Raw genomic sequence first — 24762 nt, 5'->3', positions numbered from 1 at the left:
TTTGCCGTTTTGTTTTTCCAGTTCTGGAAGGCTATTTGAATGTAAAAGAAAGGGTCTAGGTAAAATCCTAATAATTTGAAATGAAATTTTTTAGTAATGTCTTTATACTGAAAAAAAAAAAAAAGGAGCACGTGCATTACACAGATTCACTTATGCTCCACTCCATCAGATTCTGTAGAAAAAATTGCGAAGTCTCTGCAAAATTCTTGCATCTTATTGTATTGAATTACTATCTCTTGTATCTGTTGTATTGATGGTTTCAGCACTGCATTTTCCAGAACTTCTATCAAAGTACTGGGAAAAAAAAAGTGCTACTATACTGGTTCTCCCTTTCCCTTGAATATGGAGTATTTTGAACAATACATCATGCAAAGGAAATCTTCTTCTATGTTTTCTGTTTTTAAATATGTTGTCAGTGATACCTTAACATGAAGTGTACTGGCCACAGATAAAATTATAGAAATGACAGGGAAAGGGTAGAATGTAGAGAATGGAGATAACTACCCAAAATTGTCTGAATATGAATCCTAGTAAGTAAATAGACTTTGTGGTACAAGATGTACAAAAGTTCAATTTGGAACAAAATGAAATTCTTTTATTCTTCCAAGTTCAGCCCACATATAATTAAAATTTCCCAAGGACTATCACCTGCAGGAAATTTCATTCAAACAGTGAAAAATTTGGCATAGAACTTATCTTCTGACAGTTTCAAATGTAGACATTTCTCTAAGTTTAGGGGATCACTCTTCACAACCTTGGTTCTGTCAAATACAAGCATGTATTTATTTACAATTTCTCCTCAGACTTCGCCATAGCCTACACAAATTTGAAGGCACACAGTTATCTCTTCACCCCAAAACTACCAATAGTGTTTGTTTGTATGTGGTAGAGCAAACACACAGAATTTTTATACTTTTTTCCTAACTGGTGTAACTCCTCTTTCCCTTTAAATGAATATAAAATTGAGGTAAATAACTGCTTAAATGTTCACAAAAAGTAATGGGACATGGTGCTTTGTGGATAAACTGAGATGGAATAAAATATGTAATAGTTGAGCCTTTATTGCCTTAGGAGATGTAGCTCATCTTTGTTTCCCATTTACCCCTTCTCCAAAGTGGGATACCTTCTAGAAAGAATAAATTTCAGCTTGCACAGTGTTCGAAATACTATACACTAGGTGAAGTATAAATATGTAGGAGTGGCTTAATTGCTGCAAGGTGTTCAACCTTTCAGGCTATCAAAATGCCCGTTGTAGAATATGGTGAGGTTTGGATGATTTTACAGCATATTAAAGACAAACTCATATTTTAAGATGTATGCCAGGGCCAGCATTAGACCTTCCTGTCTTCAAAGGCTGTGTCAAAGTTCTCATTAACTGATAGTGGATGATTAGGGAATAACATAGGAGACTCAGAGTCAACTCCCCTATGCCATCTATATGTTCCCCATCACCATGCTGTCCTCAGTTAATTTTGCATGTGAGATGAGGTCAATGTATGTATGAAGTAACAGCTGAAACTTTGAAATTCTGGTGTCTTTTGTTGGTTCGTGTCACAACCTGAGTGTTATTTAAACATCTATTTTTTCACGTTTAATACCGGGTAATACTCTAGGGGCCTCTATAAAACAGCTAATGTTCCCTTTGGCATCGAAATCCACTTACCTTAACTGACTTCTGTTATACTTCAACCTGATCCTCAGAGTCGCAATGGTAATATTCATTTTAATGTCCCAATAGACTCTTAGTATTCATCAAATATTTGATTTACATTTCTAATAAGGCTTATGGAATGCAGAGACATGAAACCCATACTCTGCCATGATTCTAACTACTGTCTCTTTCATTAACACTGCGAATTATTTCTCCAAAATAATTAAAATCTGTAATTGAATATACTAGAATAATTTTGGAAAATTAGTTTAATTATTCTAGTGCTTCTATTTGGAAAGATCACATAATTTATAATGAGAGAATAGGCAAATACGAATTTACTCTCACAGAGTCTCCTTTTGTTTATACTTACCTTTAAAGAAAACATATATACTTGAAATGCTTGCTAAGCAATTCAATGTAGATGCTTTGTAATCCAGAATTCTACTGGAAAAGAAATCAGTCTCAGAATTATTTCAACTTAATAGGCATGTTTTTCCCTTCAGGAATTTGGGCTTTTTTCTCTATGCATCCTGTAACATAAAAACTATTCATTACCTGGGCTGACTGTTGCATATAATACCAGCCTCCCAGTACCAGAAGGGAGCCTATGGGAAAGATGGAGAGCCTATTTGCAAAGGCAAGATGTGACAGGACAAAGGGGAATGGTTTTAAACTGAGAGTAGGTTTAGATTGGATATTAGTAAGAAATTATTTGCTGAGTGGGTGGGGAGGCACTGGCACAGGTTGTCCAGAGCTGTGGATGCCCTAGCCCTGGAAGCGTTCAAGGCCAGGCTGAGTGGGGCTCTGAGCAGCCTGGTCTAGGGAAAGGTGTCCCTGCCCGTGGCAGGGTTTGGAAAAAGATGATCTTTATGGTCCCTTCCAACCCAAATCACTCGGTGAATCTGTGATTTGTATTCAGTAAAACTGAATACAAAAATGAAGCATATATTCTAGATGAATAATTACTTATACACCAGAAACCACTACCTTACGTACACAAAAACCAGAGTGCAACTGCAGTAACTAGGGGATGAATTGGAAAGGTTAAAAATTCCTGGCATATCCACACTTAACCAATACACTGCTGTTGTATAGGCAACAGCAAACCCTTGTTAGGGTTCATCAGTGGCTGCTTGGGCAAGAAATTAAGGAAGTTTGTGGTTCATCAGAGGCATGACCACAAGCTCTGAAAACTGGCCATAAACATGTGGACAGTGCTTTCCAGCTGCTGCCACAACGTACTGAGCTGTGGGACTGAATGACGTTTTGACCATTATAAACATAAGGAAGAGAACAGAAAAAAAATGCTGAAAGAAGACCTGAACTAGAAAATTTGTAGGGAAGAGAACTGGATTGAAGGATTCCTGGTTGCTCAGATTTCCCACAGTCCCAGGAATCCCAGTAAGTTCTTTGCCAAGATGCCAGAAGTTTTGTGGCTAGGGACCTGATCCCAGCAATGGTTATATCTAAATTCTCTGAGTTATTGGACTGATGTGGTGTGGGTAAGCACAGGGCAGCCTCTCATCCATAACCAGCGGTGATTGCTGGGTTTTTTTCAGTATGGGTTATAGCAGTAGTTCGGACTTGCAAAGTTTTAAAAGTCTTGTGTGTGTTACTTTAGGGGCTGCTCTTGTTGTGTGATGGAATTTAGTTTGTAGCACTGCAAAGTTAGCACTGCTAAGTTAGCAGTGGTTAGCTCTTCAAGCAGGACAATACCACCATGTCAGCACACATGTGGAACCTGGACTAATTAGACTTGCTTGGAGAAATGGCTAATTAGTCCAGATTTAACACGAATCTCATCATGTTTCTGGAAGCTGAGCTGGTAATGCTGCATGATATATGTCAGCCTACTAATTCATTCAGAGGTCTCTGTGGGCTCTCTAAGCAGACTGAGTCATCAGCTACGCCCTCAGTTGGCTCTCTTTTTGGGAGACCTTATGGCACAGAAGCACTTAGGCTTTCGCCAGCTTTAACCTCAAAGGACTGACAAAGGTGTCCAACACATTTTCCTTATTCTAATTTTTTTTCCATACCCAGTCTGCCAAGTTTTCTGTTCTTTAGTTCATGTCAGAGGCTTGTTTGCTCATCCAGGCTCCTTAGTTTTTTGTTCTTCTCCATCTTACTGGCTCTGGCAGGTGGATCTTCAGTGTCAGAGTCCTCTTTCCGGTCCTGGCAGAGCCCCAGGCTCTGTGCAGGGTGCAGGGGACATTATTCATTACTGCTCCTACGTTTCACACTCTGGAGCAATGCTGAGGACTGCTGAACCACTCAGCTGCTACGGGTGTCCTTTACAGCACCCTTTACCAACCATGCTTTGGCAAAAGTGGGAACAGATCTTTTTGTCTAAAGGAAATTATTTCCTGCAGCAGTGATACAAGAAGAAAGGGATAGAATTTGTTTGATTCCACCTAATTTCAGTCTGTTTCAAATCAACGGCTGGTATTTTGTCACCTAGCCATGCTTAGTTTCATATTTGTCTCCTGCAAACTGCATGAAAATGTCGCAGAGTGCATCTCAGGAAGAACAAATAAAAGCCATGTGAGGGGAAGATGGAGTGCATGGCAGGGGAAGAATAGTAGACTATTTCCCTGTATTTGTCCCTCCAAGCAATGTTAAGTGGTTGAATTGCTTAGTAAATGTTATTCTTTTCATCTGGTCTTAATCCATACATTTTACCAAAGTGAATAGTGACTATTAATAATAAGTGAGATTTTAATAGGTATTATAAAAATAATGTACCATGTAAAGATTGCTTTAATCCAAAAGAACTATTACAACAGCTGTGTATAATTACTTTTTTCTGAAATACTAGAGTTTGGACAGCTGGGGCTTCATGTGTACATGGGGGGCAGAAAATAGCTTTTATTGTTGTCCTATTATTTCAAAAAAGGAGATTATTGAGTAACCTGAGAACTCTTGGAGCTGTTTAGTGCTTTCCCTGTTCATGCCAGAGAGAATCACACATTTACTGCTAATGAGCAGAATGCAGCTTTATGACTTTGTCTGAATATTTTCCCTGAGATGACTTCCTTTACCACTAAAATCATTGGCAGGGCCCCTCCTGTTGGTTTTAATGAGGAAGAATTGGACCTTTAATAAGCATCATGGTCACGTAAGCTTGGGGTTTGTTTTTTTAGCATCGTGCTTTTTAAGTGTTTTTAGTTACTGCCTGCAGTGTATACAGCTGTGAACTTGGATAATAAATAAGGATTATTTCTATGAAGAAACCTTTGGCAGCAATTTTTGCTTTGCTGAGGTAAGCTGTTAGTCATCTGCCACCAAAGGGTAATCAGCTAGATTTTAAATATTGCTGTGTCTTTCTACTTTTACTGTATTTTTGATTAGTCAATAAGTACATGTTCAGTTTTTTTCCAAAGCCCAGCAATCAGTGTAGATGCAAGATGCATTGCCGAAAAGGAACAAACCAGCACCAGCTAATTGTAAAGCTTTTGCTTGTTCTAAGAGAAGGTCGAGCTCACTTGGAAATTAGTGGAAGGTGGTAAAGCTTCATTTTAAAAACATCACAGCCAAAAAGTGGTGTTGACAGGTGGTAAAGTGCATTCTCGAGACTGAATAAGCTTATTCACTGATGGTAAAAGTGAAGCCAGAGAAACTGCACTCCCTGATATGAAGGGTGAATTTGAGCTTGGGCACCCTGCAGGCAAATACATTTCAGATTCAAGAGCCTAAATTTAGGCTTTTAAACCCATGTTTTGGAACATGGCAGAGTTTTGAAAGAGCTTAGTATGGAGTCAAGGAGAATGTCTTGTATATTAAAATAAATATAGAGATAAGAGAGGAATCATAGTTTTCTATTTTTGTTTTTTGATGAAATAATTCAGATCTGAACGCCCTTGCCAGCCTAACTCTCCCTCCTGAATCCCCAAACAAAAAGTGCTGTAAAAATCTAAGAAGTTGTAACAAAATGTACTGTGTAATGGAACTTTTTGGCATATTGAGTAAATAAAAATGCCAATGGCCCGACATAGTTAGGAACCAGTAGATATATCCCGGCTTCCAGGTAGAGGGTAAGGAAATTAGCTGTTTGGGTCCTTACTTACCCCACAAAAAAGAGAGTTATTAGTTGCATTACAGGCAAAATGGGTGTGAGCTGTATTCAGTCATTGGATATATTGCAACAATACACCAAATAAAAAGTTGTGATTCAGCCATATCTAAAGAAACTCTGCTGATAAATAAAGAACATGGTGTATCAGCAGGTGTTTTTCAGCATCTCTGCTATTTTTTGCCTCTGATATGGATGCAGAGAAGGATGTGTGCATTATGCATCTGCATAATGACTTCTGGTTCAAATTTGGTTTGAATAAACCCCTACTTGGTATTTTTGCTTGTAAAGCCTTTAGGTGATAGCAAAGGATTGGGTTGCATAAAATTTCTTCACCTCAATAAAGCAGTCCTTGCTCTAAAAGACTTCATTCCTTGGAGTAATCAAGATCTTGTTTGTTATCATGTAGCAAAGCCTTTCTCTTTTCCAGCCATCTCAGTAACAAGGAATTTTCAGTTAGAAGGTAAATAGATAACATAAAAACTGCTGTTACACAAAATAATCAGATTTGACTGTACATTTCTAAAAGATATGAAACTGTGAGCATTTTCAAGCCCATTGATAAAGCTGTCAAGAGAAACTGCTTGAATATTCCACTTCCCAGGTGTCATCCAGGTTTGTAATGTAGGAATGCCATGATTTTCCGCTGCTGTATCTTCAACGGTGCATTGGCATGTATGTCCTACAACATGCCAAAGGACAGAATTGAAGGTTTCAATCATCACAAGTTTTTCTTTATGCCTCATTTTGTGGGTTTTTTTTTTTTAGACTATGCCAGTTTTTAGGAGAAAGCTGTCCTTCAGCTTTTTTGGGCTATATTCAGTCACTGGCTATATTTCAACGATACAGAGAATGGATTGTGCAAACTGAGCACAGAAGACAAATTTATTAAGATTGTGCACTACATTGTTCATTCTGCATGTCCCCATTTGTTCCTTATCTTTGGGATATAGTAGTGCCTTAGAGAACTCTGCTGGTAAATGGTAGGTCAAACTGAATTTTAGAACTTTCACAAAAAAAAAGTGAAGTAAAATCCTAAAATTAAGAGGCATTGCAGAAAATCAAGCAACATGAGTAATTGTGACACATGGCAATAGTCTCAGGAAAACTGTAGCACCTACAAAGCAGGAAAATGTGTTGCAGCCAGCCAGTGCTGAGCTGCCATGGATGGCAGAAGAACACACAAGTGGATTAGTTTGCAGTCAGGTCTGGGAAGCAGGGCACAAAAACAGAACTGTGGAGCCTTGGGAATTATGCCCAGCTCTGCCACGGTCTTACTGGGCAACCTGAATAGTTGTTTCCTATTTTTCTTTCTTTCTAACACTCTGACTACTCCTGTCCTGATGTTATAACATGGATGTTGAGGGGAAATCAGGGTTTTGACTGTAAATCCCCCTGGGCAGAGCACCATCCTGTGTGCCTGTACAATGCCTGGCACAACAGAGCTAGTGTCTCTGGGGGGGACTGAAGGCATTACTGTAATAAAAGTATCAATATTTTAATCATCTGCCTTATTCCATCCCTTATCCCATGGTTGTTTAGAGTAATTTGGACATTTGTTTCCTTTGCACATTTAAAGTGGTCCCAGGGAGACTTCAGTGGATTGAGGTTCAGGGATCGTGTGGACCTGATTATTCAAATTCCCTGCACCTGTGGGGGTTTCTTTAGATATTGCAAGTTTCAAACTGAATGCTTGCTAAATACAATGAATTTAAAATATGGAAAAATGAATTAAATGAAAACATTAGAACTGCATCTAAGTTTGTAATCAGCACTATGTGGGGGATGGAAATGAATGTGGAACCCAGCTGAACAGTGTGTTGGCATAAGAACTCTTGACTTACAGCTGTTCCTTTGTTCTTTTTTGTTGGTTTTACAGCATTTTTTTCCAGAAAACCTTACTTTGCATGAAAGACAAATTCATATGAGAAGATTGTTTAGCTTTGTGCATCATAATTTAAACAGAGTGAATTGAAATCTGTTAAAGTTGCACAGGATTCTGATGGAGTGGGCAGTTTAGGCTAATAGGTGATTTCTGTCCAAAATTAAAAACTAGTATTTTCTGAAATGTAAGAATCAGCTTAGACAGAAATATTCTCATTGTCTAGTAAGGCTAACAGGTCTTCAAAAACAGAATTACTGAGATAAAAGAATAAAATAAAAATCCATTACAAAATCTGTGCATGGACATTGCCTGTAAATAGCTTTTCTAGACATTGTGAAAGAACGAGACAGATGGGTGAGAGTGAAGGGCTCTGTCTGGTGAGCATTCCCACTCTGCTGCAGGTAATTCTGAGGTCCTCATTCAGGCTTGGTTTCAACTGTTAATTTTTCCACAGAGTAACTCATGAGGAAGACCACCAACCACTTCTCCCGTGAGAGCACTTTTCTTGTGAGAGAGAATAATTCTCTTGGTTGGAAGGAACCCCAGGATGTCTCTGGTTCCACCTCCTGCTGAATAAAGGCTGAACTGTGAGGTCACATCAGGTTGCTCTGCATTTAATTCAGTATGATCCTGAAAACCTGAAGGGATGGGAGATCCACAGCCTTCCTGGGCAGGTTCTTCCCCTCCTTGACTGCCTTCATGGACAAGTTTTCCTTTTGCAAAGTTAATATGTTTTGTTTGTGTTGTGTGGTTTTTTTGTTTGTTTTCCTCTGTGTGTGTGTTTGTTGTTCTTTGGTTTTCATGTGTGTGTGTTTGTTGTTGTTTGTTTGGTTGGTTGATTGGTTGCTTTTTTGGATTTTTGAGTTTTTCTTTTGCCCGGAACATGGAATTGCAAGTAAGGGACGAGGAAGAAGAGGCATTTGTTTTCTGGTCCATACTGTAACCATTGTTATTATGCATTTCATGCTAAATAGTCACTGCATAAAGTACATGAACAGAAACACAACCCAGGATCCTTGCCACTCACATGAGCATCCTGTTTACTGCATTAAAAAGTCATATCATGGTGCTGGATTTTGTTTTTTTTCCACAGGTTCCTCTAATGAAACTTGAATACATTTTGCTGAGGTTGTCCAGCTTAAACAGGAAAGGTGTCATATCCTGTATAGCCAGGTGTTGAGAGATCTATTCAAACAGATGGACCTTGAGCCTCCTCCCTCGGAGGTGGTTTAACCAATGCTTTAGCATCAGTGCTTTGATCACTTTCATGTTCCAGAACAGTGAGCACTTTCACTAACCCCTCTCCTGGACACCGGTGAAAGTGCCCTGTTCGTAGATACTGTCAGCTCCCCACTCACTGAACAGCCACTGGCTGCATCACCACAAGGCAGCTTTATTCCCTGCCTGGACTGTGATTGAGTTCAGCTATAAATACTTAAGTCAGCCTTCATTACTTTTAATGGCAATGGTGTTAGGTGAACAGTAGAAGAGTTTTTCCCACTAACATCTGCCTCCAGGTTCTCCAATTCACAAGGAAATTAGAAAACATAATAACAAAAATTTATCTGATTTCTCAGGTTATCATTTTTCTTTTTTCCTTCCCACCCTTTTTGATTGCATCTCCTTTTGTTGCAGAGATTGTAGCATGCAAGAGGCAGAACTGTTCAGGCTGAGGGGTTATCTCATGGTTCAGGTGGCCAAATGCCACTGTGAGGGACTGAGCACCACTCCTGCCTTCACCACCATGTTCTTAACGAGATCATCTGCAGATTTCTTCAACCAGAGTTTTCACTAATTTTTTTACAGAAATTTCCTGTTTATGGACATGCTAAAAGCTCATGTGTAAAGTACAAGTGAATAGGGGCTGTATTTTAAATGTGTGCACTGCTGCATGAATTACAGCTTAGTTGTATCAAAGCAGGCACCCAAATTACTGAATATTTAGCAAAGAGGCCTTCATCTCTCTGTTCTTCAATTATATGATTTCTTAGAGGTGTTGGGAGGATAGATTAATTATAGTGAGAGCTGAGAGCACCACAAAAAAAAAAAAGCTGAGAAAACCACAAAAAAGCCTATGGAGAAATTGGTAATTTTGTATTCCGTGCAGGGTTTTGATGATGTGTGCTAAATAAGGTCTGGAATCAAACATAGAATGATGAAGATAAAAAGAAAAACTAAATAGCTCCCCATTCAGTTAGTGTCCATTTTATGCACTGAATCTTGTAAGGGGGGGAAAAATGCAACATTCATTCTCATATTTTATAACTTTTGAGTTCTTGAATCTGCAAATTTAATATTTGAGTAGCATGAGATTAAAGAAAATGCACACCAGAAAAGGCACAAAAGAGTGCTCTTCCATGAGGACATCTCCCAGGTTTCATTTAAGCTAGATATAAGAGTTTGTGCAAATTTTTATGTACAAAGAGCTTTGGTTATTGTTGTTACTGCCGGAAATGAAGCTGCTTGTTATCAGTAAACTTCCCAGCAGCTCCTAGCCAAGAGGCTCCCACGTTTCCTTGTCCAGCAACACGGTGCCGTGCACAGCAAGTATGCCTGGGGGTAGCAAATGAACTTGGAGGAGATCTCATGCTCCTGAGATGACATGATGGCGCTGCCTTTGTGTGAAATGGAATTGAAGGGTGGGATTCAGATACATGGGAACTTAATTTTTAAGCTTTGTGATTAGAGGTGGAGTCTTTACTGCCCTCACCTGTACTCCTAACTATTTAAGTCTCCTCTGTGAATCTCAGTCCTCTCTGGAATCAGAAGGCAAAGGAAGCCTCAGTTTTTAATTTCTGCCTGTCAGTCACTCGAGCAGAATTGATGACCCATCGCAGGGATTACTAAAGCTACACAGGCAGGAACCCATTTGACAGGTAAAGGATAACTCCCTTTTTCTTGGGTACCTTCGTGGCTGTAATTAACATTTCTGTTTTGTTCTAATTATAGTTTTTGTATCTTAGCCATTATGCAAATGGTGTTGTTCAGTAGTATGTGAGATTGCATTCATTATCACTGGTGAATTAAACCTTTATTAAAGAAAAATTCCCCCAGGCCTCATTCTGAAGTTAAGTAATTATTCATTTGGTTTTATCCTGGCAATTAGCTTATATACTGTAGCACTCATGACTGGGTTTCTATACCTCCCCAGATGAGATTAACCCGCCATAGTAAATAAATGCATAACAGTGCCCAACACGTTGTTTCAAGTGCACTGTTATAGAGGAAAAATAAACCCCAAAACCTCAAAAAAGCCCAACTCAAAAAAGATTCATTGTTCAGTAGAAGAACTCTTGAGCTCCCAGCAGACTGTGCAGGCAGAAAGAGATTGTGCTGGACAGTCGGGGCTCTGTGGAGCAACAGTAATAACAAACGAGTTTATGAAGCCCTCCAACAGAGCAGTTAATTCTTTCTTCAATTGCAATGACTTCCTCGGTCAATATGCTTCATATCTGAGATATGCACAGTGCTCAGCCACACTCACAGAGTAAATCAAGCCTTCGGAGAGCCTCCAGACATAAATTTCCTGGGTGATGTAGTCTAGCTCTCAGTCATGAGCGGGGAAAAAATGTCAAGGAAAACCTTATTTGCCCTCCCCTACATACTCGTAGTTTGTGAATGCCTCACAAACACTGTTGGACTCAGCAATACTTCCTTGAGGAAAGATGAGGTTTTATGCCTATTTTTCTACTGGAACATGGAGGCATGGGAAAATTAGAGATTTACCTTGCCACACAAGAAATTGTCAATAGAAACAGATTCTGACTGCGGTTTCCTCGTGGCCTAATCAGATGTTTAACAGTGTTAACAGGTTTTTTTCTCTCATATCTCTTTTAGCACATATTCAGTTTACAAATCTCTCACAAAATGCGACAAACGCATTTGAAGTCTCTTTTCACCGATGCAATTCATCTTCTACTTCTCTATGGAGAGGGGAACCATTGTCCTACCTTTAATTACAGCTACAGTTTTCAGAAGTATTTTTAAATGGAAACAACTTAAAGGCATTAAAAGAATCAATCAAGCATCCTTGATTCCATACAAGACTTCACTGACACCTCATATATAATCATTGCAGAAGGTGAAACCTAACGTGCTACCACAGCCAAAACATTAATCAACTACCTGAGAGTTTTGCCTCAAGAAGTAATTTAGGATTTGACCTTGAATTTGGGTAGCTAGTATATATGAAATGCAGGCATTACCTCCACTGCGTTGTGAACCCAGGAAATTTGCAAAGATAGGAAAAAATTAGTATACATTGATTTTTGATAAGCATCATTTAATCTCTTGTATATTCTGGCAATATCTACCATATACCCACAGGATCTAGGAACAACCTTAAACATCTCCACTTTCAATTCCAAATGCAAGCTGCATGTCATTAACCTTGCCTCAATATCAAACATGTGAAGCACAGCAGAAATAAAATAAATAAATGAAAAATAATTTTGAAAGCTGCCACATAATTTTCCCATTGGGAAAAAGTACTGAGAGAAAGAAAAGGGGAAACAAAATGCTTGTCCTGTCCTCTAATGCATGTCATGGAAGTATTTGACTTCAGATTCTCAGAGGTTATCTGCCTCACCTGCACTGCTATCAATGGAAGTTGCATACCTAAATATATTTGAGTTTCTGGGCTTCAGTTCCATGCAGCTGAAGGTAGAATGAAAGTCTGAATAGAATTCAAGGTCATTAGTAAATCTTAATAAATCAGGTACTGTATGTGGACTTACAGATCACATAACCCAACACAATACTGCTAGCAGTGGGTGTTATCCCACCTCACAGGATAATAAAGAGGTTGCTTGATTAACATTCATAACGTGTTTTAAAATAATAAAGTGATCTATAAGTGACAAATATTATTGCACTGTACTGTATCTCATCACTCCAGCCAGTCTGAGCTGTGTCCCGCAAGCCTCCCACACGGAAGTCCTTCTCCTTGGAATGTGCTTTTCAGCCTCTGCATCCATTGAGGGCTCGGTGGCAGCATGGTACAATGATCAGGGACGTTCCAATTCCAGACTTTGCTCCTAGGCACTCTGTGGAGTAGCAATTACATCACTATGGAGAGAAAGCTCTCATCAATAAAAAGAAAATTGCAGATGTGACCTGTTGTTCAGTGCGATAGTGTTAACTGCTGTTCAGGAGCAAAGGGAGGAGTAAACGGGTTTCAGCTGAAAAATCATCCTGTCACATTGCATTAGGAAGGTTTCCACGTTTAATCATGTGTCAGGTATTTTGCAGCAAAGCTTTGCTGCTTACCAGAAAATCTATTTTTATTTCCCCAACAGCAAAGGAAGTCAGGCTTGGGCTTTATCCGTCCTGCATTATTAGAAATCATGCTCGCAAGGTAATGAAAATCATGAGGAACAAATTCTTTTTTCATTGATATCTATTCAGGTGAAAAGCTGCTGTTGGGGTGCCAATAGATAATGCATGTCCATCAGGACATCCACAGCAGTTGTGCAAGAAAGAACATGGTATCCTCCATATCTAAATTAGCCACAATAAGACAGACCTAGCAAACATGGCCACTCAGAGAAAGTGGAAAACAAAAGACAGGAAGAGAACTAAACCTCCAGAATTTTCCGCTACTCTGACTCTTTTCTGTTGACTCTTAAAGTCCCTTGAATGAGGGACCTAAACCTGCTTTCTTGATTGAAGAGAAGAATTAGGAAGAAAAGTGTCACATGTGACATTCACCTACCCTTCGATGGGGCATCAGACCAGCTGAGGAAGGCACTGCACTGTTAGGTATAACTTCCCAATATACCGATTCTGTTTCCAGACACTTTTGCCTTCATTAGCTACTGTACATGCTTCTACTATATAGACTTAGTTTTACAATCTTATTTAGTTAGAAAGGCTGATTATTTTTCTCTTTTGCATGGGGAAAAAAGCACTCCTGTTTATTCTTTCGAAAGTCACTTTCTTATTGAAATGCTGAATTTCCGTTATCATAACTGTACTCAGTGTAAACAGGAAACATTTGCACATTAAATCAGGCTATCATATAAAAGCAGAAGGTATTTCAGTGGGAGAATTTTGGAGATAGTACTAGGAAATTGTGATAGGAATGAGGGGGCTTTGGTTTGAGAAGTTTATTGCTTCTGGTAGACACCCCAACAGTGAAGCCTGCGCAAAATACTTGAAATCATTATTATAAGGGAAGAACTGCAAAAACTATATCCAGCTGGAGAGAAAAGAAGTTCTAAAGATGTTCAAAAGTTGCTGATTTCATTTATTGGTGAGCAGCATATTTCTCTTAGAGGGCTTTGTGTGTTTAAGTGTTCAAATAGATCAGCCTTGCATTAAAGCGATGTCTAATGAAGTTGGAAAATGGTGCAGCTCCAGACCGTTCTCTGCTCTGCATCACTGTCTTCCCTGGTGATCATAACAACACATACAATAATAGCAACAGTCTTTACTTTTAAATTAGCAGAAAAAAATTCTTGCCAAAAGGAGATAATGTTGATTTTCTGTTGGGCTTCAAGTCCTTGAAGTGGCAAAATGTGAAATGATTATTACAGAGGTTGATTAAGAAAACAGGTCTTGCTTTACAGGGACAGGTCCCCAGTGCTGTTGCATTAATGAAATCTGATCATCTTGAGGAAAACTCCCAGATTTTCCAGCAAGAAGGTGCTAAAAATATATTTATTAATGGTCTTTAGAAATTGTTAACTTCACATTTTATATGCCATTACCTCATTCACATCTCAGTCACACCAACTCTCTGAACTGTTAAGAAAATAAATGTTAGCCCATTAGTTATTTTCACAATTCTCTGTACTTCTAGGTAAGGATTTCCTAAAATTTCAAATTCAGGAGTCTTTTCATCTGCAATATATAGCAGTTTTTAAAAGAAAAATTAGTAAAACTAACAATTTCAAGAGTATTCCAGAGTTTACCTAGATAGAAAATTTCAGGACTCCAAGTTCATTTGGGTTTTAGAACCCTTTCAGGAAGATGGTCCTTATCCGTAGTAATCTTGAAATGTTTTGTTGGCCACTATAAGTCAGGGTTCTTTATTCTGCAGGATAGCAATCTGCTATGAACATTTAAGGCATAATTGATAACAGTCAAATATTCCTTTGAAATTTCCTTTGCAAATAGAGTAAAAGTCAGGATACACTCAGATTCTGCTGTTATAACTCTAGAGAGGTGTTGGCTTCTCTGGGCACCATTATAATATGCTTTAGAAAACCTGCAAGTTTGTTTCACCTCCATTTTGGCTCTGTCTCTTATGTTTCTGGGTGAACATCCATGCCTTTACTCCCACTGCAAATGTGAAGAGAGTAAAGTTTTAGTAAATTATCAAGAGTAATTTTTATAAAATTTGAAAGGTGCTTCAGATTTCTGCTGACATCTGAGAGCTAATCTGGCAGTAGAGATCTCAACATGCTGTGCATATGAGCAGAAGGGCCTGTTTGTACTCCTGCCTGGTACCTGTTCTTTTCCAGATTTCCTTAAAAGGAACTGGGCAGAAATGTTCCCATTCTTATATCTTACTGAAGCACATTTGAATTCCATTGTAGTAATGACCAAATTAAGCTTTTCCATATTGACACTGGGAATGGATTTCCTGAAGAAACAGAGATAAAAATAGTTTCAAATCTGCACAAGCTTTTCCCTACCCTAAGAACAGTCAGGTGAAATAAGACCTCAGAAAGTTCAGAACCAGGAACACCAAACCAGCAAATTACTTTTCTACAGTGCCAGTGTATAGCAATGTTAAAATATTTTTTAGAAGATTTTTGTTACATTATTTCAGGAGGTTGCAGGGTCAAAAATAGAATTTTCAGCAGGTTGGAATATCAAGGAGTATTTTAAAAATCCCTTTGACATATTAGTGTTTTTATTGCACACAGCACGATAATGGCTTGCTGCCAGTCAGACACATTCTGCTTGCTTTATTTACACATTGAGGTCAATGAAATTCTGAAGTTGGATTACTCATTTGTGCCTAACAAATTTAGATTTGCCGGTGAAATGACCTCTGGTTGTCAGCAGGATTGTCTTAAACCAAAGATCCTGAGTCTGTGCTACCCGAGTTACAGGGGTTATGAGTACAATGGTGATGAAAACATCTTTGGTAGATCTTCAAACACTTCCATTCGTTTAAAGAGTATGGGTTATTATGAAAAAATGATATTGTAACACTGGTACTGCCTACAGCATGTAAGGTTGTTGATGAGATTTTAGTGTTCTTCTATCCATTTCTTGAACCCTAGCTTGTGGTTATGAGTGGTCAAGCATCTTGCATTGCCTGACTGTGGCTCCAAGCTCCAAGCTCTGAGTGACTTCAGATCCTTTCATGATTCTTGTCTGCTTGTCTTTTCAACCTGTGTTTCAAGATTAGTCAACAACAGTAGGAAACACGAATTTTAGATCACTTTGGTAGTTCCCAGTCTTGGGTTTGGTAGTTCCCTAACATGTGGGTTAGATGTTAGAAACCCAAGAGAACCCAGTGTATTTATTTTCTGCATACCATAAAGGTTTTCTTTTCACTGTTTACCCATGCAAGGTAAATTGCTTCCCTTTCAGAGCTGGGTTAAAATAAAATGTATATTATCATGAAAGAGAGAAATTCCTTAATGTAATTCTATAGCTACAGTCTTTGTCATACTCAGAGGCTTGCTATTTACCCATCCAATTGTATAACCAATTGTTCCCATGATCCTCGGCGTTTAAGAATAATGTTTCCATGGTAATCTTAGATTCTGTAAGTGCTTATCATTCTCTAAATGGGTGGCTTTAAATAAATAAGTCATCAGTTATCTAGTAGCCAGAATACTCTTTATTGGCTTAAAAACCTGAAATATACCTCTGTTGTAAAAAGAGACCAGTTTGTTCAGCCATAATAAGTTCACAATCTGCAGAATCATGACCCTACTGATAGTGTTAACAAAAGCTTGCTCCTTAATTATCTGCCTTGCATTCAGCTGCTGTTTCCCTCCTAAACTCAATTATAATTCTAATAGCAGCTGTGCTGCCATTGTTTGTTGCAATTCATTTTAAGGGACTTTGATTGGATGTCATTGGTCTTTTTGACTAAATGTGCAAGGTTCAAAGTATCCACTGCCACTAATAGCCCTCATCTCATCTCAAGATTATACTAATTATTTACATAATTATATATTATACATTATAGAGCTATTATGTATTATTTCTAAATAATAGTTCTCCATCAAAGATGTTGAACAAAAGAATATATATATAGTTTTATTGTCCTTACACATATTTCAGTGTTGATGGAGATATGCTTATGATTACTATCTGTTTCTGTGTTAGCCAACAGTTGAAGTACCCTTCCAGTGCACTGCAAATTTATTAGAGCATTCAGGAGTCTCTACAGCTTTCAATTTTGACTCCTCATTTATTATTTCTTCTGTACATCTATGTCAATGCAGTTGATGTGATAAGCAATTACTTTTACAGGAACAAAAATGTCCTCATATGTCCTTCAAGTTTTGAGGTCTTATTATATGATAAATCTGAGTTTGATGCAGTAATTGCAACAGCTAGTAGAACTACACTTCATAATTGCCACTTACGTAATTGTAAAAAGCCAACACATGTCTAGTGTAATATAAGAGTTTATATGATGGAATATTTTAGCTGATTTATACAAAACGAGACAAAAATAAATTAAGAAATTGCTGCAGGTCTTGGATTTTGGATTGGATTCCATGTGTAGAGCTAGATCTATTAACTTGATATCACTACTACAAATACAACTTTATTTCAGGATAACTCATATATGTCAAGGAAAATAAAGTAGTAAAAAAATGAAAAGTTGGTTATCTTAAGAACAGCCTGTTTAAATACAGAACAGAATTTACTTGGTGTTTATAGATGAAATGAAGTGACTTGAAGTGACAGTTTTCTTCTGATGACTCTGGAATCCTGAAGCTGGGTTTGAGCACATCTACCAGAAAGTCAAGACCATGAATTCTGCCTTCTTATCACGGAATATGATCAAGGTCACCTACATTTATGTGGGGCAGCAAATGGCTCGTTGCCTGCTAAAAACTCCAGTCTGTCAGTGCATTAAATCATGAGGGCACTTTTGTTTGTATGTTCTTTGATATCTAATATTTGAAATGCCACCAAAAAAACCCCACCAACAAGTCTGCAAAGCATTAAAAGAACCCTGTTGCAGTTTGAAGGGCAAGTGATCGGCAGTTTGCACATCAGCTGCACTACATATGCAAATTGGCCTCTATGTATATACACAGAGTAATGGTCTTCAGTTGCACAATCATGTATATCTTTGTGACAAATTGCTGCCCCATCCAGTACAAGAGGTTCATAGTTTGCAGTGAAAGAGATTGCAGCCAGGACTCCTTCATTTTGCTGCAGAAGCTGGAAGGTATGCAGCAAATGATGATGAGAGTTGCTGGGAGAGAATGGTTACTCAGTTAGAGTACTAAAAAATTGCCCACAGCAGCTCCACAGAGTTTCTTTTTGCTGATAGTTCATTTATGTAAAAGTGTTTGCAGAGGTATTCAGTATTTTTGGATGCCTGACTTGGGATCATGATGACTGATATACAGAAATGCTGAGGATTCAGAGCTACAACTGATATTTAGATTTCTGCTGCATCTTGAAACTTGTGTTTCAGGCATACAAAATATTAGTAGAATTCCAAACACACTGAAGATGAGATCCAAGATGTCAGAGAGCTGGAACCCACAATTCATTGATGCCCTCATCCTTAATCTTTTTTGGTCAGATTTTAAAATGTACTTATTTGCATGGCTAGTGATGGGCATAGTGTCATGGAAGAAACTACAAAAGCACCCCTGTGCCATAAATGAAGTGTTTTAGCACTTTTGGGAAAACTATCAGGCTCCTTCATGCATTTTTTGGTACTTATTTAACTGTAAAAAATCTGATCCTCAGTGCCTTAGCTCCCAAGCAGTAAAATGGTAGTAATAAAACCTATTCCTCCCAGAGGCTTTCACAAAGGTAAATTTTTTAATGTTTCTGAACATCTGATATTTTTGTGATGAGTCCCGTAAAGAAGGAGGAAATTGCTAATTCTGTCTTCAGCTCAGAGCATGAGTACTGTATGGTAATCAACCCTAGGAAAACACTGATAAAAGAGAAAAAAATCCTGAATAACTGCTCATGAGGTGAATACCATCAGTTTGGTGCAGTGAAGGAGACAGGACTGTGAAATTAAGGACTGTCTCATAATGCACATGCAAAAGGAGTCCTAATGCTTGAGCAGTACTTGACTTGGAACCTAAGTATCAACATGAGAACACAGTTCTACGTGTAGTATTCTACAAAGTTTTGGTTGACAGTTGTTTGGGAAAATACATATATCTAACTTACAGCTCTGCCACCTGTTATTAATAGAGTTTTCCTAAACCAGAGGGAATACAAGCTTTATTGAACCCCAGGCTCTCATATGTCTATATTAGGGGAGTGATTAATACACTCTTTCTTTTTTCAGAGTTGGCTACCAAATACTTACAATTGAAATCTTCTGGAAAACAAATATGAATCTCGTTAATGAGACAAGGCTGCCATGTTGATGAAAATAAATGTAAAGTTTATTCTACCAGAGTTTCAGAAGCAGAATCCATTTAGAGGAGTATGGTATATCTGTTCCTACTATCTCATTGTATGAAATATGAAAATGTATTTCAGTTGCACATTGCATTTCGCACGCAATGCAAACTTTAATCATGGTTTAAGATTTAAAGAGTAATTTTCATAAGAAAAAAAATCCACCTTTTCAGTGTGAAATCTGTGTTCCCTACCTTTTCTTTTTAAACTATGTTCTTGGTAACTCTTCGTATCTGGAGTTCTGGTCTGAAGTTGTAAAATTCTGTGGGTTTCCTTAGATTTCTGTTCCAATGCTGTCAGGAATTTATTTTCTTTTTGCGGAGTCCTTCATCCTATGAATGTATTTCTAAATACCTACAGAGGGCATCAGTATGTGGGATTCAGGGTCATTTTAGTGTTATTTCTCCTGCTTCATTGCCCAGTGGATGAGGAAGGGCTAGCAGTTGTACTGTGCTGTCCCATTTTGAAGCAAAATCTCTGAAAGGTCCTAGTTTTGCCCCACAAATGAACATTTAAAAGTAATTTAAAATTAGATGAAGAATCTGTTTGATTCCACACATTGTTTACATTTTTACTTGAAAAACTGAAGGAAAAGAAACAGAGGGGAGCAAAATAAAACCCCAGGGAACACCTTTAATGTCACTTTTGCGATTTCAGCCTAACCTGCATCTGTTTTTCTTGCAAGTTTTTCAAATTAGTTTGGATCCCTCTTACATTCCTGTTTACATTTCTTTTTAATATATCTTTCTGACTCAATATTTTTTCCTCCTATTTACAAATTAAATGCAAAATGGCATGTGGTGTGAGGTGCCAGATGTGGGTTGCTTTCCTGCCTCTGAAGAAAATAGCACAGAATAAGTGCAAGCATTGGGGAAAAAGGGCAACACCTTGTATGTGATTGGAATCAGAGTTCAGTTCCTAACATCAAGGGCATAATATTTTAAGAAAAAATAAAATCTGGGATGAGAATGATTATAAAATTTTAAAAAGTGAGCAACAGTGGATTATTTTTTTTCTAATACAAGACTGTAGAGTTTTCAAAACAGATGCAGCACTAATAGTAAGAAAATCAATCATGCATTCCTGTGGTTTTTATATTATTGGTCTTTCTAATCAGCTCTAACCATTCTAATTGACTATTTTATATGATATTAAAAATATTATTTATTATTATTATTATTATTATTAAGCACATATATCTCTGCACTTCTTTAGGTATTCTCACTGAATGCAGGATGGCTAACAGAAGTGAAGTCTTCAAAAACAGTTATGGCAACTAAAAGGTTTCTGAATAACAGTAAGAAGTAATGTGAGTAAAACATGCTGCTGTGACTTTTATAGTCAGGCGATATAGACCTGGTTCCAGGAGTACAAAACATTTATATTTTATAGAATTACAGAGGAAATGCTCCAGTTCTTGCAAAGAGAACACTCACTGCTTATGGAATGGGGTGAAAGATGTTGAGTTAGCAGCAGCATGATTCTCCCTGGTTAAATTTGTACTTTTTAATGGCTTTAATAGGTTTCTGTGTCCTTTCTGGTTTGTGATATTGCTTATGCCTGGAATTATCTGCCTCACTTGCTCTGAAGAAGAAGGAATTTTTTTTCCTTCCATCAGTCTGTAAAAGGTAGTCCCCATACGAGCTTTTCCACCATATATATATCATCCTGACAAGATTTAGGATCTCAGTCCCCAGTCCAGGCTGAGTACTTACATACAGAACTTAAACGTGGCAAATACAGGAATATAATTGATGCCAGACCTTGGGTAATCAGTACTGAAGAAGCAAAACTAAAATAGTTTGTCTGACTGCTGATAAAATGCCATGTGTGTTCATGTAAAGAAGGGGATTTAAAAATTAAAGAGATTTTAACTTTTGGCTTTTTATATATGTATCTATTTATGTTTGCTAAAATGGATAAAATTCTTTATTTTCTGAAACTTTGTGATATAATCTGGGAAGATGAACTCATTATTAATCCAAGTACTTTAGGACTAAATTGAACAGGGAATGATTTTTGTGTGTGTTTCCTGATAAATCTCTCTGTTCTAAGTATTTCTGTGTTTTTTGGTTTCTAGTTCCCATGTCCTGTGGGATGAAAGAGGAATCTATTTTTATTGTTGGATTTTCAACGTGAGGAACTCCTTGCAACTGTTAGAGACATGACCTTCCTAAAACACAACAAATCAAAACCTCCCAATGGGTTCTTAAACTGTTTTTTGTTACTGTTGAAAACCTAATCCCTATATGGGAATATTCTATATTCCATATTCCATATCTGAGTGTGATGGATTTACGATCCATCTTCTATTATATGTTGTGAGTCTTTTTGTGTACTCAGCATGCAATTTGACCTGGACAAAAGCAGGGAGGTTACATGAAAAATATTTGAATGGTATAAAGGGACACTGACAAAAGATAGGTTTCCTGTGCAAGTGGTGGGGAGAAATGAGGAATGAGAACGGTAGATTGTTGCTCCTGAAATCTGGTTAAAGTGATTATTGTACTTGCTGTACATGTGAAAGTATCTTAAAGTGCTGAGTGATAACAATAGCACAGAACAGGAGACCCATGTTCAATAATATTTATATCACAGACATGTTTTGTCTTTGCCAATTCTTATTTCTGTTGTTTATCCCCATGTTTCAACATGCCTTTGTAGCAGGTTGCGAATGGACTGCTTTGCTAGCTAACTTGGCGATTCAAATTTGATGTCTCTTTTCTGTAATTCCTCTAGTAGGTTGCCCAGCTTTTATGTTTTTCTCTTCAGAATAGGTAATATGGTTTGTAGATTTCCAGCTCTGGGACCTTGGCTTTTTTCCATTGGTTCTGAAGAATAATAGCCAGTGACTCCAGTACTATCTCTGCAAGTTCCATTAGCACTCTGGGATGTATTCCATCTGATCTCTGTGAATTTTCTTTTGTTGCAATAAACATATTGTACGTTAAAAAATCAGTTATTGAATTACTTAAGAAAGCCTGGGTAAATCTCTTCAGATGGATAATTAGGAAGAAAGCTACTAGGATTACTTAGGAAGAAAGAACGTGTGTATTAGTGTCTAGATGGCAAAGAGGGAGCTGAATTTACAAAGGACAATTGAAATGCAGGGACAGAAATAAAAAATATCTCAACACCAGATCAGCAGAACCAGAACCACCTTCACCAGTTCACCAGAACTCATGAAGGGTACCTTTGGGATGTTGCACACATATGAATTGTCTTTATTATTAATAACTATTAACCATTACTCTTAGTTAAAATTGTAGTAGTGACAAAAAAATAAGATTTTAAAAATACTTTATGTCAAAATGAAAGTGCTTATTGTTTATAAACCTGACCCTCCCCTAGTACATCTGTTTGTTTAGTTCTGCATCTTTATCTTGAAGTCAAGTTTCAATGAACTTTGTTGTCCTTTCTCCTTGTCATATATTATGTACATTTAATTATGATATCGGAGATCAATGATCCTTACATTTATTTGCCTAGACTATATCACTCGATGACAAGGTTTTGAAATGCCTTTTTAGTAGTTTTGCCCTTCAGCTGTAAATTGTGATTCTGTATTTCTTCATTAATGATCTTGGAGTGCTTACATAACTACTTAAGAGAAAATATTAAATGTAAGATGGTTCCATTAATTTAAGAGCAGGGACATTCTATTTAGACTCCCTTTCCTTGCTCAAGGAGTGAAGCATTTTTCATTTTGATAAATGATTTGCCTTGTTATAACTTTTTTAACTAATGGATAGAGAAAAAAAACCCTGTTAAATAAAAATGATATGACAAAAAAGTGTGACATTCACTTTATTTTATACAGAAATGAGTGTAACGCAAAGTGGTTTTATTGAACTGTAACAACAAAATACTGGAAGTTCAGCACTGAATTGGCCTTGAAATTTATTTTTTAGTAATAAAGATCCTTTTTCCTCCAGATGTAGGTTCAGATATAGCCAAGTTAAAGACCTATACCACCAGGAGTGCAGTGCTATAAGGAACTGGGTTCACTCTTCTTTTCTAGAGGGTGCTTCAGGGGTTTGAGCATCAGTATCCCTGTCTTGGCTGTGTATTGCAGTTGGATGTTAGTCAGACAGAAAAACGGCCTCCCCTCTCACCTCTGACATGCTTCCAGAGAGGTTTTTCTAGGTGTTGCTACAAAAAGGTCATATCCAGAAATTTGCATTGCTTTAACTGTTCCTGTGGTCAGGTGCAGGGCTATTGCTTCCAAGGAAGTGAGCCCTCCGTATGTGAGAGCCAAAGCTCCTTGGTCTCATGAGGTCTTGAGCATCCTGAGTGTAGAAGCACACATGTGAGGTACACTTGCAGGGTCAGACTCCTTTAGGAACTCCTTTATTTTGTCCTGTTTTTATAAATAAGTTGTGATCAGCAACCATCGAAGATCAGTGTATAAAGTGTGGCGATAAGAGTTTCTCACTAGAAATTTTATTTATTTCTGATTTTTTTTTTTTGGTCTTTTTTTGTGCTTTTTTTCATAAGATTCTGTTAACAAATATTTCATTTAGCCAAATAATTTAATGGTCTGACTTCAGATGTGTTACAGTTCATTATCAATAAACAGTAACTATCAAGACTGAGATTTTCAAAGGGTCTGAAGAATAATTACACATTCATCTCCCATTAAGTTTTGAATGCCTTTGAAAATTTTAGTCATGCTTATCACTGGACTCTACTCAGAAAAGATTGAATCATATTATTTATTGAGTGTCATCTGCATATTGAACTAGCTGAAGCATTAGAACAGTAATCAATTAAAACTCTCCATTCTGGACACCTACGTACTGTTTTTAATCACATCCAGCAGCTCCACAACTTATAACCCTACATACATCTCAACCTTTTAACTTACTGAAGATCCCAGTCCTACCTAATGTGTTTCACTTACGTAATAAAAGTAAATCTATCTGTACAGGTTATTACTGTGAATGTCAATTGCATTTATATGTATATCAGAGGAAAGATGTTGGTCATTATACATTTTTTTCCTATTTTTCAGCTTCAGCTGCTGCTATAAGAAGCATCAAAAAGCATCAAGCATTTGAAATGGCTTTCACATTATTTCCTTTTCTTGCTGCAAAACTGAGGAACCTGCTCAAAGTGCTGCTACTGTGGGTGCACCCTCTCATGGATGGAAAAAGATGGATGCAAGATATTAGGTAAAATTTTCAACCCCTCAGAAGGATATTCATGCAATGAAGGGCATGAAGTTGTTTTCACATCATCTCCTGGTAGAGGAGAGATGGATTCCCCTCCAGACTGAGCTACTGCAAAGTCAAAGCTGATACACTTACCCTGTCTCAGGCCATGATTCCACTGAGAAATGGATGGTGAATGCAGTCAGGGATTGTGTGAGCAGGAGGGAGCTGAAAATAAAAGGACAAAAATAAATTAAAAGCCTCCACAAAACTATGAATTGTGTAGCAGGCTTTAGTCCTTAGTGTCAGAATAAGAGTATTTTTCCTTACAAGAAGCTAGGGGTCAGATAAAACATCAGATTCAATCTATATGGGAAATGGTCTGTAATTTACTCTCCTTAGACCCTTTCCCCTT

The 24762-nt window shown here is 37.6% G+C and overlaps 1 protein-coding gene across 1 annotated transcript in view; it reads left to right on the top strand.

Annotated features, from left to right (window-relative positions):
* Positions 1–24441, top strand: part of LOC121675074 — a gene marked incomplete at its 5' end in the record, with an annotated part of 72136 nt that extends 47695 nt beyond the window's left edge. The window contains 1 exon segment of the mRNA XM_042050047.1: positions 24209–24441. Coding sequence (XP_041905981.1) covers positions 24209–24372 — 164 coding nt within the window.
* Between the last annotated feature and the right edge of the window lie 321 nt (positions 24442–24762).

The sequence above is a fragment of the Corvus kubaryi genome, unplaced genomic scaffold (genome assembly GCF_017639235.1).
Source record: "Corvus kubaryi isolate FWS band 111438036 unplaced genomic scaffold, C.kubaryi_AGA036_p1.0 71, whole genome shotgun sequence".
NCBI classification, from domain to species: Eukaryota; Metazoa; Chordata; class Aves; order Passeriformes; family Corvidae; genus Corvus; species Corvus kubaryi.
This window is presented reverse-complemented; position numbering and strand designations above follow the sequence as displayed.